The sequence below is a fragment of the Psittacula echo genome, assembly GCF_963264785.1.
Source record: "Psittacula echo genome assembly, chromosome: 13".
NCBI classification, from domain to species: Eukaryota; Metazoa; Chordata; class Aves; order Psittaciformes; family Psittacidae; genus Psittacula; species Psittacula echo.
Window position 1 is genome coordinate 14026682 of NC_137749.1, and position 13608 is coordinate 14040289.

The 13608-nt window shown below is 56.7% G+C and overlaps 1 protein-coding gene across 2 annotated transcripts in view; it reads left to right on the forward strand.

Annotated features, from left to right (window-relative positions):
- The window catches only part of OSBP2 (oxysterol binding protein 2), an 83346-nt gene that overhangs the window by 19053 nt on the left and 50685 nt on the right, over positions 1 to 13608 (forward strand). For both annotated transcript variants that reach the window (XM_080629048.1, XM_080629049.1), the window contains one exon: positions 4506 to 4714. In XM_080629048.1, coding sequence (XP_080485174.1) covers positions 4506 to 4714 — 209 coding nt within the window. The remainder of the gene's footprint in view (positions 1 to 4505; positions 4715 to 13608) is intronic.

Here is a 13608-nt window from a genome sequence, read left to right on the forward strand (position 1 = left end):
AGTGCTCAGCTTAAGGGGATGCTGGGCTGCCTGGATTTGGGACTGCAGCGAGGGCAGCAGGATGGGGGTGCTGGGCTGGGTGGCACAGTTGTCTTGCTGCAGCGCCCTTCAGGTCTTGGGCTCTGAGGTGTGAGTGGGGTCCTTGAGCTGCTTCGACACCAGAGGTGCACCGGCAGCTCCAGGCCAATGTGTTCATCAACCTCACCCTCCCCAGATCTCCTGGTGTGCTGGGGGGGTGCCCTGCGATGTTGGGTTTGTGCTGGAATGGTGCAGCATTTCCTTCTGGCTGTGCTGGGGTTGGGGTTTGGGTGTGATCTGCAGCCCTGCAGAAGCCTGGGTCCATAATTCTGTTGACATAGGACAGCCCAAAGCTCCTCGAGGTGTCTGTTTGCCAGCTCCCGCAATGGATCTGGGATTTGTATCCAGCTTCATGCCATAGGCGGAAGCTCTTCCCTGTGAGGGTGCTGAGGCGCTGGCCCAGGGTGCCCAGAGAAGCTGTGGCTGCCCCATCCCTGGCAGTGCTCAAGGCCAGGTTGGACACAGGGGCTGTCCCTGGGCTGTGTTGATCGTCCCACCCAAAGCAGAGGAGCTGCAGGAACTGGCTGTTGTGGTGGTGCTGGAGAGGCTGTTCCTCACCTACGCTCTGAACTGAGACGTGGGCAGGAAGCTTTGTAAGGCATCAGCTGCCTGGTGTGAGCGGTGACAGCTCAAGAGAGCACTGAGGGATGGAAACCCCTGCGAGGCTGCACGGCGGCAGCAGGTTTCCCTGTGCATGCCATTTAAACTGGAATGGTTCCTGCCTGGCAGACAGCGAGCAGGCAGCTGAGGGACAACCTGGAGGAGCCTCGCATGTCTGGCGGTGCCCGCTGCCAGGGCTGCAGTCACAGCAGATTCCTGCTCAAGCACTCGGCGCTGCTTTCCCAAGGGAAGGATGCTCGGGTGGCTGCTTGGGAACGTGCTGGCTCCGGCATCCCCGCTCTCACCAGGGTGAATTCCCCCAGATGTGTGGTCAGGGGCTTGGAGGTTCAGGTGCAGCCTCTCATGGATGTGCCCAAATGTGCTTGTGGAGCAGCCACGGTGAGCAAAAGCCCCGGGTGAAGGATGCGCAGGAACAGGGCAGGAGAACCTGTGAGCCCTTGAGTGCTGCTCACCCTGTGGTCACTGAGCCTCTCAGGGGAGGTGGGCACGGACATGGGTTTGAGCCCTGCAGTGGCCTCTTCACTGGAGAGCAAGTGGCTGGGGGAGTGCTAAGATGGGAATTTAGCATTGAAGGTGCAGGCACTGGAGCTGCTCTCAGGTCTCCCCTTCAGGAGCCTTCTCTTCTCCAGGCTGCCCCAGCCCAGCTCTCTCAGCCTGGCTCCAGCCCTTGCAGCAGCTCCGTGGCCTCCTCTGCACTCGCTCCAACAGCTCCGTCTTAGCAGAGAAATCCCAGGAGCATCCATCGTGCTCCCTTGCTGTACGTGAGCGGTGTTTGGGAGCAGGGTGTGAGCTCTGGAGCTCTCCCATTTCTTGCTGTGTTCTATTAACTTCCCACAGAGCCACACAGCTGTAATTAAAATATCCCTGTGAGCGTCGTGCCAGCATCTGCAGGTAAATGTTGGGCTGTTGTGATACAGCTGAAAGCAAAGCTGTGGAGCTGAGAGATGGAAACCAGCTTATTCTGTACTTTCCCCCTTCTTCTCTTGGCTCTGTTTATCAGTCTGTCTTCAGAGCTCTTACAAAGGAGTTTCAAGGGTTTATATATAGAAAGATGTCTTGGAGCATCTTTTGCATAGCGCTGGCGGCCTGAGCAGCCTCAGAGCTGGAAAGCAGGGCTTTACACGGTGACTTGCTGTTCTCTGATTGCACTGTGCTGTGTGGCTCATCTGTCAGGCTGCAGAGTAGGAGTTGCTAAAATTAAGACTCTGGGAGTTTTATAGCAAAAGCCTTTTTAAGTACCTGATGCTGAGGAGTTGTTTTGTCAAGCTCTGTATGTTTAGGTTTGTGGTATGAAAGCAGCTGGAGCAGCTTTTCAGCTGTGTTCAGAGCAGCATCCTCTGATCGGTGTGTGCAGGGATTGGGATCCCTGCATGCTGCCAGAGGAGATTTGGCTGCTGAAATAGGGACCTGCTGGCATTACGACAGTGCATTGATGCTTTTAGAGTTAGAAACCTTTCTGGTGATTCACAGCATCCCAGCCTGGTTTGTGTTGAAGGGACCTTAAAGCTCCTCCAGCTCCAACCCCTGCCACGGGCAGGGACCCCTTCCACTGGAGCAGCTTGCTCCAAGCCCCTGTGTCCAACCTGGCCTTGAACACTGCCAGGGATGGGGCAGCCACAGCTTCTCTGGGCACCCTGGGCCAGCGCCTCAGCACCCTCACAGGGAAGCCCCATTCCTGCCCCAGGAGGGATTTGGGGAATAATCCATGCTGTGCAGTTGATGGCCACTGAGTCCAAGCCACGTTCGCAGCAGAGCCTGTGCCTTAGCTGGTACCTCAGGACTTGCATGGAGCTGCCCTGGGGCTCTGAGCATCTCTCTGCCAGGCTCTGGGGAAGGGGTTATGTTCACCCAGGTCATTGGCTTCCCCCTTGCTGGATGTTCTTTACTGCTCCTGCTTTCTAACACCCACAGGTAAAGTTTATCGTGTGTTCCAGGAGATGCAGGGCACCTCTCGTTGTGCCGTTGGCAAGCGCTCCCTGTGAGGCGGTCCTCTTCATCCTCCCCCTGCACAGCTCTCGTTATAGATGTCTGAAGGCAAATCCATCACAGAATCATGGAATGGTTTGGATTGGAAGGGGCCTTCAGAGCTCATTTAGTCCAACCCCCTGCCATGGGCAGGGACATCTTCAACTAGATCAGGTCACCCAGAACCTCGTTCAGCCTGGGTAGGGATAGGGTTGATTGGAGTGTAGGGATAGGATGAAGGGCACTGAGTGTGCTGGGGGCACGTCTCACTGACTGGGACTGTAACCAAACAGTCAGAACAAATCTATCAGGTCTTGTGCTCAGGTCTTGGGGTGCTGCTGTGGGATCTGCCTCCCATGGTGAGCTCAGGCCATGAACACCTCCAGGCACTTTGTCCTTACCAAAAGAGGGGCTGTGGCGATAGGACAAGGAGTGATGGGTTTAAACTGAAATAGGGAAGACTGAGCTGAGCTCTTAGGCAGAAGCTCTTCCCTGTGAGGGTGCTGAGGCGCTGGCACAGGGTGCCCAGAGAAGCTGTGGCTGCCCCATCCCTGGCAGTGTTCAAGGCCAGGTTGGACACAGGGACTTGGAGCAAGCTGCTCCAGTGGAAGGGGTCCCTGCCCGTGGCAGGGGTTGGGACTGGATGAGCTTTAAGGTCCCTTCCAACACAAACCAGGCTGGGATGATTGCGATCAGCTTTGTGAGGGAACAGCAAAAAAATCCCAGATATTCCTCTGCCTCCACCTGTGTGCCCTGAGCCCAGGTTCAACCTCCCTTTGGCTCCGTTGCCGCCAGCCCAGCTCCTCTCCCATATGTGCAGCGCTGGGATTATTGCCGGAAGTGCAGGCTCAGGAGATGTGCCTGGGCTGTGTCACACAGGAGCTGAGCTGCTGCTGGTGCTGAGCACATCCACCCCATCAGCAGCGCTCCTCAAGGGCACCCCCGCCTCCTGCCTCTCCCATGCACACAGAGGAGTCGCTGGTTGCTGGCTCAGGGCTGGGTCAGGTGCTTGCCTCGTGTCGGGGTGCTGATGGATAGGGCTTGGTTTCTGTGCAGATTGGCATGGGAATGGAGCTTACAGAACAAAAACCTGGGCTGAAATGGTGTTCTGGGTGGGAGAGCAGGGCTGGGAATGTGACTGGGGCTGATTGAGTGAAGTCACCTTGGAGACCTTTGTTTTGTGTAGAGGAGAAAATCATTTTAGTAGTTCTCTGAAGGGGGAAGTAATCCCTCCTGGGAACACATCAGTGTGTGCTGCATCACAAAGAGGGTGACTTTGGAAGTGAGAATCACAGCTTGGTTTCATTTGGTGCCAGTTCACTCCCCTCCCGCAAGCTAATGTAACTGGGCTGTGCGCTGGGTTTGAACTTAACCTATGGTCCCTACAGGCCCTTGTCCCAAGCCCCTCTCCAGGTTTCCTGCAGCCCCTTTAGGCACTGGAGCTGCTCTCAGGTCTCCCCTTCAGGAGCCTTCTCTTCTCCAGGCTGGACAAGTCTGTGACTCTATGCATTTTGGCAGTATTAAAGGTGTTTAACAGCTGATTCAGGACTTGTGTTGCTTCCATTTGCCTTTCACATGGAGGTCTTTGCCTGCAGGATCTTAGCACACCAGCTCCATTGCCCTTCTCTGGCCCCAGAGGGGCCCAGAGCTGAACACAGGATTCGAGGTGCTGCAGCCCATCCCTGTTCTCTGCTGAAGAAGCCTTTCTGGCTGGGGTGGCTTTGCTGTCCTTGCCTCCTGCTGGGGTCGTGTCCATGGGTCTCTGTGGTGTGGCCGGGTGCTCTGGGGACAGGCTGGGTGCAGGGGGGCTGACGCTTCCTTTTCCCTCTGTTCCTCTGCAGGACGCAGGCAGAAATGGCCCACACGTGTCGCGGGACCATCAACCTGTCCACGGCTCACATCGACACGGAGGACTCCTGTAACATTGTGCTTTCCAACGGCGGAAGGACCTACCACTTAAAGGCCAACTCGGAAGTGGAGAGGCAGCGCTGGGTCACGGCCCTGGAGCTGGCCAAAGCCAAAGCCATCCGCATGAGGAACAACCAGTCAGGTAGAGCCCGTGACCCTGCAGCCGGGTCCTCCCTAAAACCTCCTTGTAAAGCAGCTCTTTTGTGCTTGCTAACTCGTGCAGAAAGCCTGGCAGATCCTGTGTCATACGTAATTGAACAGAGCTGATGGTGTCACCCAGACACAAAGGGTTCTAAACAGCATTGTGTGCACCAAACGTCATCTCGTCTGGTTGGGCAGCATTGGACAGGTCTGCAAAGCCCCTGGTGCTGGCTGTAAGTTGTAGACGACCAGTCAAAATGAGCTGCTGATGATGCTTGTCGAGGCAGGATGGATGTGTCTGTCTCCCGGAGACTCTGTGTTGGTCTGTGTGGATGGGGGATGCTGTGAGGGCACCACAGGGAGCACCAGTTCACAGCAGGGTGCTGGAGCCGTGCGTTCTGCATTCAGTTTAGCAGATGGATGACACACAGTGTAGCTGAGCTGTCTTTCTCCGTGCACATTCCTCCTTCTCCCTACACCACCTCACTGTGGGGTGGGGGTTATCGGTGTCCATTTGGGATGGCTGTGATCTGTAAAGCTGTCCCAGTGCCGTGCCTCTTACACAGCTCCTCCCCAGGGTGTCATTGCTGCTGCTCGTTGTGTGATGGCTCTGTTCAGTGCTGAGCAGCGTTACAGAAGTATTTCAGTGTTCATAACTCTTCTGGGACTAACAATTGGTTTTCTTCCATAAGCTAGCACTGCTTCCAGTCGCTGAAAGGGAAAGCAAACCAGGCCTTGTACAAGAGAATTGATGTCAGTTGATTCATCAGTTGTGCTTTCTGTAATGCTGTGCTTGAAATGAAAATGTAGCTTCAGAAAATGCCCTAAATATTGTAGGAAGGGGGTGGGTGAGGCTGCGACCAGATACTGTACCATGCCAGGCCCTGGAGCACAGCCTGGAGCTGCTTTGGTTCAGTGCTTATGGAGCATCTCACTGTCCTGGTGTGGGTTAGGGCTTGGGGACACTTGCAGGTGCTACTCTGTGCTATGGACTGCAGGGAATACGGATACATAAGTCAAATATTTTGCAGCTCGGCATTCCAGGGAAGGTTGGGGTTGGTTCAGTGCAGCCATGCAAGCCTGTGCTTTCCCAGGGGCACTGCTGCTGCTGGTGCCCTGAACCCGCTGCACGCCGTGGCTGTGCGGATGGAGGCTGCTCTGTAACGTGCTGGCTTAGGAAATCACACAGTCAGCATCAAACCCGTGTGACCAGGGGTTTGGAAGGCAGCGCATTCATGGTTTTGTCCATGTGCCAGTGGGATGGTCCCTTGGGATGCTGGCTGCCAGCGGCAGAGTCTGTGCTTGATGTCATGTGTTGTAGAGAGCAGCACAAAGCCGGAGCGCCAGCGGGTTGACTTGCAGGAGAGCAAACCCCTGGTCCTGGGTGATGTGGTCCGACTTGTGCCTCCTCAGCCAGCCCTCAAGGTCACGCAGATGTTGAGCACTGCATCAGCCCCTTCCCTGCTTCCCTTCGCTGTTGCAGCGTGCTGTGTTCCGGGGCACTGGTGTCTGTGGGACTCAGGACATGCAGTATGACCTCAGAGCAGCTTCCAGTATCTGAAGGGGGCCTACAAGGATGCTGGGGAGGGACTCTTCATCAGGGACTGCAGTGACAGGACAAGGGGTAACGGGTTCAAACTGAAACAGGGGAAGTTTAGATTGGATCTAAGGAAGAAATTCTTTACTGTGAGGGTGGTGAGGCACTGGAATGGGTTGCCCAGGGAAGCTGTGAATGCTCCATCCTTGGCGGTGTTCAAGGCCAGGTTGGACAGAGCCTTGGGTGCCATGGTTTAGTGTGAGGTGTCCCTGCCCATGGCAGGGAGGTTGGAACTGGATGATCTTCAGGTCCTTTCCAACCCTGACTATTCTGTGATTCTATGATTCTATTGTGAGCTCTGCTCCTCAGAGCTCCAGCTCTGGGACGTGCGGAAATATCAATGCAGAGGGCAGGTCCTGGGCAGAGTTTTGCCTGGCAGAGCATGATGTCGTGCCAGGTCACAGCTGGGATGGCTGTCAGTCCCGGGAATGCCACTTATCCCACGACGGGAAGCGCGTCCTAAGCTGGATGGGTGTTTGGAAAAGGATCTTGTCTGTGGGCGAGGTTGGTGTGGGCTTCACCTTCCCCTTGCTGGGGGATGCTGGGGCAGCTGCAGGACGGCGGCGGTGCTCCTGGAGCCAGGCACCGGCAGTGTGCGTTGTGTCTTTGTGCATAAACAGCAGGCACAGAGACTTCCTGTCCTAAGGCTCGGACTTCCCAACTGCGGGCAGCTCGGGCCGTGCTTCCCGGGAAGGGTGGTGCGGCCGCCGCGCTCGCTCCGGCGCTGCCCCACGGTTGTGCTGACTCAGCTGTCTGCAGTGATGCAGGCCAGGCAGCGGATGGGACACACAGACCAACCGAACTCTTGTTTTTCCAGGCTTTTCTGAGCTGCTCCGAGGGGGTAACACTGTAAACAGGCACCGAGTCCTTGTGCCGTGCAGTTAGAGCTGGGGGCGGCCGTGGGTTACTTTACACGTCGATGTGCACCAGGCTGATGGTGTTTTGTCCCAGTTAGAGGTCTCTCAGTTAACGTAAAGCAGGAATGTGTTAGGTTTGCTTGAGTCCAAATCAAATTCCCTGTGCAAGGAGGGGGCATTGATGGCTCCGGGCGGCCAGAAGACTGGGAGAGCAGTGCAGGGGATAGGTGAGGAGGGCAGTGAAGCAGGTTTTTGTCTAACGCTGCCTGCCCGGCTGGCAAGGACATGAGGAGCATCCGTAAGGATGCTCCAGGCTGGTGGAGATGGCTTGGTTCCAGTCAGCTGCTGCTGAGGTGTCTCTGCTGCTGAGCCCCGGGGCAGTCTCACATGTGGAGCAGCTTTTCAGTGTGCAAGGAGCATCCAGGAGAGGGAAGGGGGTGTCCTTTGGAGTCACAGTATCATGGAATCCCAGCCTGGTTTGGGTTGGAAGGGACCTTAAAGCTCCTCCAGTTCCAACCCCTGCCACGGGCAGGGACCTCTTCCACTGGAGCAGCTTGCTCCAAGCCCCTGTGTCCAACCTGGCCTTGAGCACTGCCAGGGATGGGGCAGCCACAGCTTCTCTGGGCACCCTGGGCCAGCACCTCAGCACCCTCCCAGGGAAGCCCAGCAGGTTAAAGTCACCCTTAAGCTCCCAAGCCCCTGCCAGGTGACCGGGGAGCCTCAACAAGCCCTCTGAGAAGCCTTGGTGTTCATCCACCCCTGCAAGGAGCCGGTACAACTCCAACCCCACGCTGAGCTCTTCCCTCTCACAGCCACGTTCATTTGCTCTGGCAGGAGCAATGTCTAAGCCAGTTTTGACACCCCAGGAGGTAGAAGCAGCCTGGCTTCTCTCCTTGCATGCAGAAGGGCCAGGGTGTTAGTGTGGAACGAGTTCATTCAAAACACAGAAAGCAAAGGCAAGTAACTTGAAATGTTCTAAGGGTGAGCCCCACTTGGGGCCCTACTGAAGATACAACGTGGTCCGGTGAGAGCTGGAGTTCTCTGGTCATCTGTGGCTCTGCAGGCACCAGGGGTTCCTCGCTGCTTTCCTCTCGGGATTGGTGGGGTGTAGGACTGGCACATGGTGTTAACTGCAGATAGCCTGACTGGAGGAGACTGTTTTGGGGTAGATGTAGAGGCTTTTCCCCCTGTGGTTCTCTTGCAGTGAGCAGGCAGGAAAGCGCTGGTGCCTGCACTGCTGGCTGGTGCCCTGTGCTCGGAGGAGCTGCTTCCACAGCCCTGGGTTTCATTTCTGTTTCTAAGAAACATCAAACCCCGCACAAGATGGGAGACTTTGCTGTTCCCTCCTCCTGCAACTCAAGGAGCTCTGGTTTCCCCTGTACCCGCTGCGTAGCCAGGACTATTTTGGTCAGGAGCTGTGAGCAGGGACACAGGGACGTGCTGATGGGTGTCGCTGGAGGAAGATCATGTCCTCATCCTGCTTCACTAGTGAGAAACCGGCCTGGTGATACTGGGGATTAGTGGCAGAAAGTGAGAGTAGAGGCGAGCTGCTGTGAAGCTCTCTCCTCTGCTCCCACGTGGTGGGTAATTCCTCCGGGATAACTGTACAGTGTAAGCCAGGACAGAAGGGGCCGGGTGGGCAGCTCACCTCCAGCCTCTGCTCAGCCCTGCCTGCCGTTCCTCCTCCTCCTCGTTGGACTTAGAACGTGCTGGTGAAGTTGGAGGAAACTTGATTTGCCCACAGGGTTCCCAGCTCTGTCACCCCGTGGAGAGTCAGATTCCTGTAGCCACCCTGTGTTCCCATTGCCGTGAGCTCCTGGGGTAATCCCAGCCTTCCCACTCCCCACACTGCACCCACATCAGCCCTCGGATCTTTGTCAGCTCGTGCATCAGCCTCTGGACAGCGTTGAGTTTGGGGAGTGGGGGCAAAGAAACACTTCTGTCTGCTCCTTGTGCTCGCTCTTCTCTGCTGCTGTGCTCCGGAGAAGGTGAACTTAAAAGTATTTGCTGACTGTGGTTAGTATTCCTTTTACATGGCAGTAAAAATATCCTTAGGACAGTGACATGCTAGCAGCTCCCAGTGCCTGAAGGGGCTACAGGAAACCTGCAGAGGGGCTTTGGACAAGGGCCTGTAGGGACAAGACAAAGGGAATGGCTTTAACCTGCCAGAGGGGAGACTGAGATGAGCTCTTAGGAATATTCTGGCTCCTGGGCATCCCATGAGGAATGGAAAGGCTCTGCCAGGCAAGGGAAGAGTTTTGGGGCTGGGATGTGCAGGAGGTGGCTGTGGCCCTCCACTTCTGCTGCAGCTGAATGCTTGGGGTGTCGCAGGCAATGGGACCATCAACAACTGCCCTAAACATGGGGGGTTATGAGGCACTGAGTTCCTTTTAAGTCCAGGGGTTGAAGTGGTCTGAACACGTACGTGGTGTGTTCTGGGGAAGTCAAGTGACAGGAAGAACAAGAAGTGGTTTCCCATTGTTGCTGCTTTTAGAGTGTGCCTGACCAGCCTGGGAATGCTTCCCAACCCGAGAACATTGTAGGCCTTGGCATGGAAGCCCAGGGTGGTGAGTCCTTGAGCAGGCAGTGTGAGTGCCGGAGCTGGTGAGATCCTCATGGGTGGGCATTCAGCAGAGATGGGCTATAGACAGTCCGAGGTCTGCACAGCCTCCCATTGCTTTTGGCAGTGCAGACATGGGGGGAGGGAGGGAATCTTTAGGATCTTCCTGTATTTCACGAGCCAGGAAATACCTGGTTGGGATTCTCTTGCCACTGTTTTGCACTTGCACGTGGGGATGGAGTTACCCAGGCCATGCGCGTACCTCCTGGGGTGGGTGCTGCTCTGGCCCTTGTTTCCCAGGTGCAGCACTCTGTTCGCTGTGGTTCTGTTGCAGGTGGAATCTGTGGTGATGGTTTAGAGCGAAGGAACACCGAAAATGTGGCTTATGTAACAGCACAGATTCAGCATTCCAGCAGGAGCTCAGCGGGGACTGTGGAATTGAGGCCACCTCCGCTGCAGCGAGCAAAGGAGCTGGTGTGCAGGGATGGGAGAGGGTTTGTGTGTGACAGCAGCAGCGAAAGGCAACGGAAACACTGGCAGAATCATGGAATCCTAGGATCCCAGCCTGTTTGGGTTGGAAGGACCTTAAAGCTCAACCCCTGCCACGGGCAGGGACCCCTTCCACTGGAGCAGCTTGCTCCAAGCCCCTGTGTCCAACCTGGCCTTGAACACTGCCAGGGATGGGGCAGCCACAGCTTCTCTGGGCACCCTGGGCCAGCGCCTCAGCACCCTCACAGGGAAGAGCTTCTGCCTAAGAGCTCATCTCAGTCTCCCCTCTGGCAGGTTCAAGCCATTCCCCTTGGCCTGTCCCTACAGGCCCTTGTCCAAAGCCCCTCTCCAGGTTGCTTGTAGCCCCTTTAGGCACTGGAGCTGCTCTAAGGTCTCCCGTGGAAAAAAAGCCCACTGTTGTGTGTGGAATGGTACTGGGGCAGCAGTCCATGTTAGCATTGCAGGCATGTGGTGTACGAGTGGGGTTTAGATGTGGAATGGACAGTGATGCCCCAGCTCCACCGCATCTGCACGACGTGCTCATGCTCCTGCCCTATGGCACTGGTACATCCCCGCCACCCCATTGTCCTGGGGGCGCAGGAGGCAGGGGGAACCCTGCGCTTGAGTGCTCTTGGCAGGTTGTGCTTCAATTCCTGACACGCTTCAGGGCTCCTGATCTACAGCTGCTGGAGCAGGCTGTGAGCTGAGCTCTGCCTGGGGCAGTGACTGACCCTGCCTGGGGCCCCGGAGCTGCTCATGGAGCAGTTTGGGCTCTGGGGCGCTCAGTGCTACAGGTGAGGCTGCCTTCATAAACCCCCTAAAAATAACCCCTGAGCGTGACAGCGCAGAGGAGGGAAGGGAAGGGGTGAGGAGCTGCAGCGGCAGCGTGGGGAGGAGCCAGTGCCCCCACGCTGGGGCTCGGGAAGATGCTCCTGCAGCAGGAGGCGGATGGAATGTGCAGCATGAGGATGTTGGCTGACAAGGGAGCCCTGAGGTGCTGGGTGAGCACACGGGGGTCTGCGGGGTGTCGCTGGCACTGGGGTGTGTACAGCATCCTGGGTGAAGAGCTGGTTTCACAGGGATCTCAAAGGAAAACTTTGACACTGACTGGAGGGACATGGAGCTGTTGGAGCGAGTGCAGAGGAGGCCATGGGGATGCTGCGAGGGCTGGAGCAGCTCTGCTCTGGAGCCAGGCTGAGAGAGCTGGGCTGGGGCAGCCTGGAGAAGAGAAGGCTCCTGAAGGGGAGACCTGAGAGCAGCTCCAGTGCCTCAAGGGGCTGCAGGAAACCTGGAGAGGGGCTTGGGACAAGGGCCTGTAGGGACAGGCCAAGGGAGAATGGCAGTTCATGTCTTTGCTGGCCTCAGTGAACCATCCTGGTGCTCATCCCACCGTTTGCCTTGTCCTTTGGAGAGCAGGTGCACTTGAACATTCCCAGCTTGTCACCAAGGAATTGTCTCCGTGGCTTTCTCCAGGCCTGCAGCTTGTATTCCCTGAGATCTTAAAAATCCCTCTTCCTGCGTTGGTGGTGGAAGTGGGAAGGATGATCCGTGCCATTCCTTCTCTGCTGCGCTGGCTAATATTAGCTTGATTTGTCATTTTGGTATCCTTATAACCAGAGTTGGGATGAAAGTCAGTGCAGATGGTCCCTTCTCTTGACCACCAGTGCTGCGGTGCTGATTCTAATGCTCTGCCTGGGTTGAAGTTTAACTTGCTGCTGTGCTTGTAGCTCTGCTCGCACACCCCGGCTCTCGCTGCCTCTCATGCCTTGAGCTCTTGGCAAGCACTGAGGATGGATGTTTGTTACTTACATGTTGAAGCCAGGCACGTTTCACCTGCAGGGAGTTTTTAATGCAGTTTTTAGAATCACAGCATCCCCGCCTGGTTTGTGTTGAAAGGACCTTAAAGCTCCTCCAGCTCCAACCCCTGCCATGGGCAGGGACCCCTTCCACTGGAGCAGCTTGCTCCAAGCCCCTGTGTCCAACCTGGCCTTGAACACTGCCAGGGATGGGGCAGCCACAGCTTCTCTGGGCACCCTGGGCCAGCGCCTCAGCACCCTCCCAGGGAAGAGCTTCTGCCTAAGAGCTCATCTCAGTCTCCCCTCTGGCAGGTTAAAGCCATTCCCCTTGGCCTGTCCCTACAGGCCCTTGTCCCAAGCCCCTCTCCAGGTTTCCTGCAGCCCCTTTAGGCACTGGAGCTGCTCTCAGGTCTCCCCTTCAGGAGCCTTCTCTTGTCCAGGCTGCCCCAGCCCAGCTCTCTCAGCCTGGCTCCAGAGCAGAGCTGCTCCAGCCCTCGCAGCATCCCCATGGCCTCCTCTGGCCTCGCTCCAACAGCTCCACGTCCCTCTTGTGCTGCTGCCCCAGAGCTGGATCAGGGCTGCAGGGGGGGTCTCCCCAGAGCACAGCAGAGGGGCAGGATCCCCTCCCTGAGCTGCTGCTCACGCTCTGGGGGTGCAGCCCAGCACACGGGGGGGTTCTGGGCTCAAGGGCACACTGTGGGTCATGGGGAGCTTCTCAGTAGGTTTTCTAATGAGGATTTTCATCTCTGGGAACTCCAGGGGGAGCGTTTCCTGCTCACGTCAGCACTTCCCTGGATTTCAGTGTTATTTTTAGGCCTCTGAAACTCCCAAGTGCTTCTTTTTTTCACTGGCACGGAAAAAGCCTGTTGGAGAAAACTCAGTTGTGACCTGACAATAACAACAATAGCTCCTGATTAGAAATGAGTCAGTCTGGGATGAGCCTGTGGTGAGATGAAAGCTGCTCCCTTCAGGAAGCCTGCAGCGCGTCCCTGGGGGCTGGCTGGGCAGCAGTGCAGGAGGCAGAGCTGGTCCACACCGAGCAGTGGAGGACGGGAAGGAATCCCTGCTGCAGTGTGGGTCGTGTCGCATGGAACAAGTCAGCTCCTGCTCTACAGCCCTGGGCCAGCGCCTCAGCACCCTCCCAGGGAAGAGCTTCTGCCTAAGAGCTCAGCTCAGTCTCCCCTGGGGCAGGTTAAAGCCGTTCCCCTTGGCCTGGCGCTACAGCCCCTGATGAAGAGGATGCTGAGATTCAGGATGCAGCACAGGGTTGCTGGTGGTTTGGTCCATGCTCTGTGCCAAGGTAGGGCAGCAGGAGAGGGTTTGTCCTCTCCTGGCACCCTCTTCCATGAAGCCCTGACTCTGATGAACACTCAGCAGGATTTGCCCTGAGGCTCCCCAGCTCCTGCATGGGAGATGTCCCTGCAGAGAGCACAGTGCTGAAGGTATTTGCTTGCCTGTGCTTGACGGATGACTTCCAGGAGAGGGCTTTGGCAGCCAGACCCTGCTCCCGTGCTCTGCATGGGGCAGGAGAGTAGCTCCCATGGCGGGGAGCGCTGCTGCTCCTACCCCAGCATCTCAGCCCTTTCCCCGGGCCCA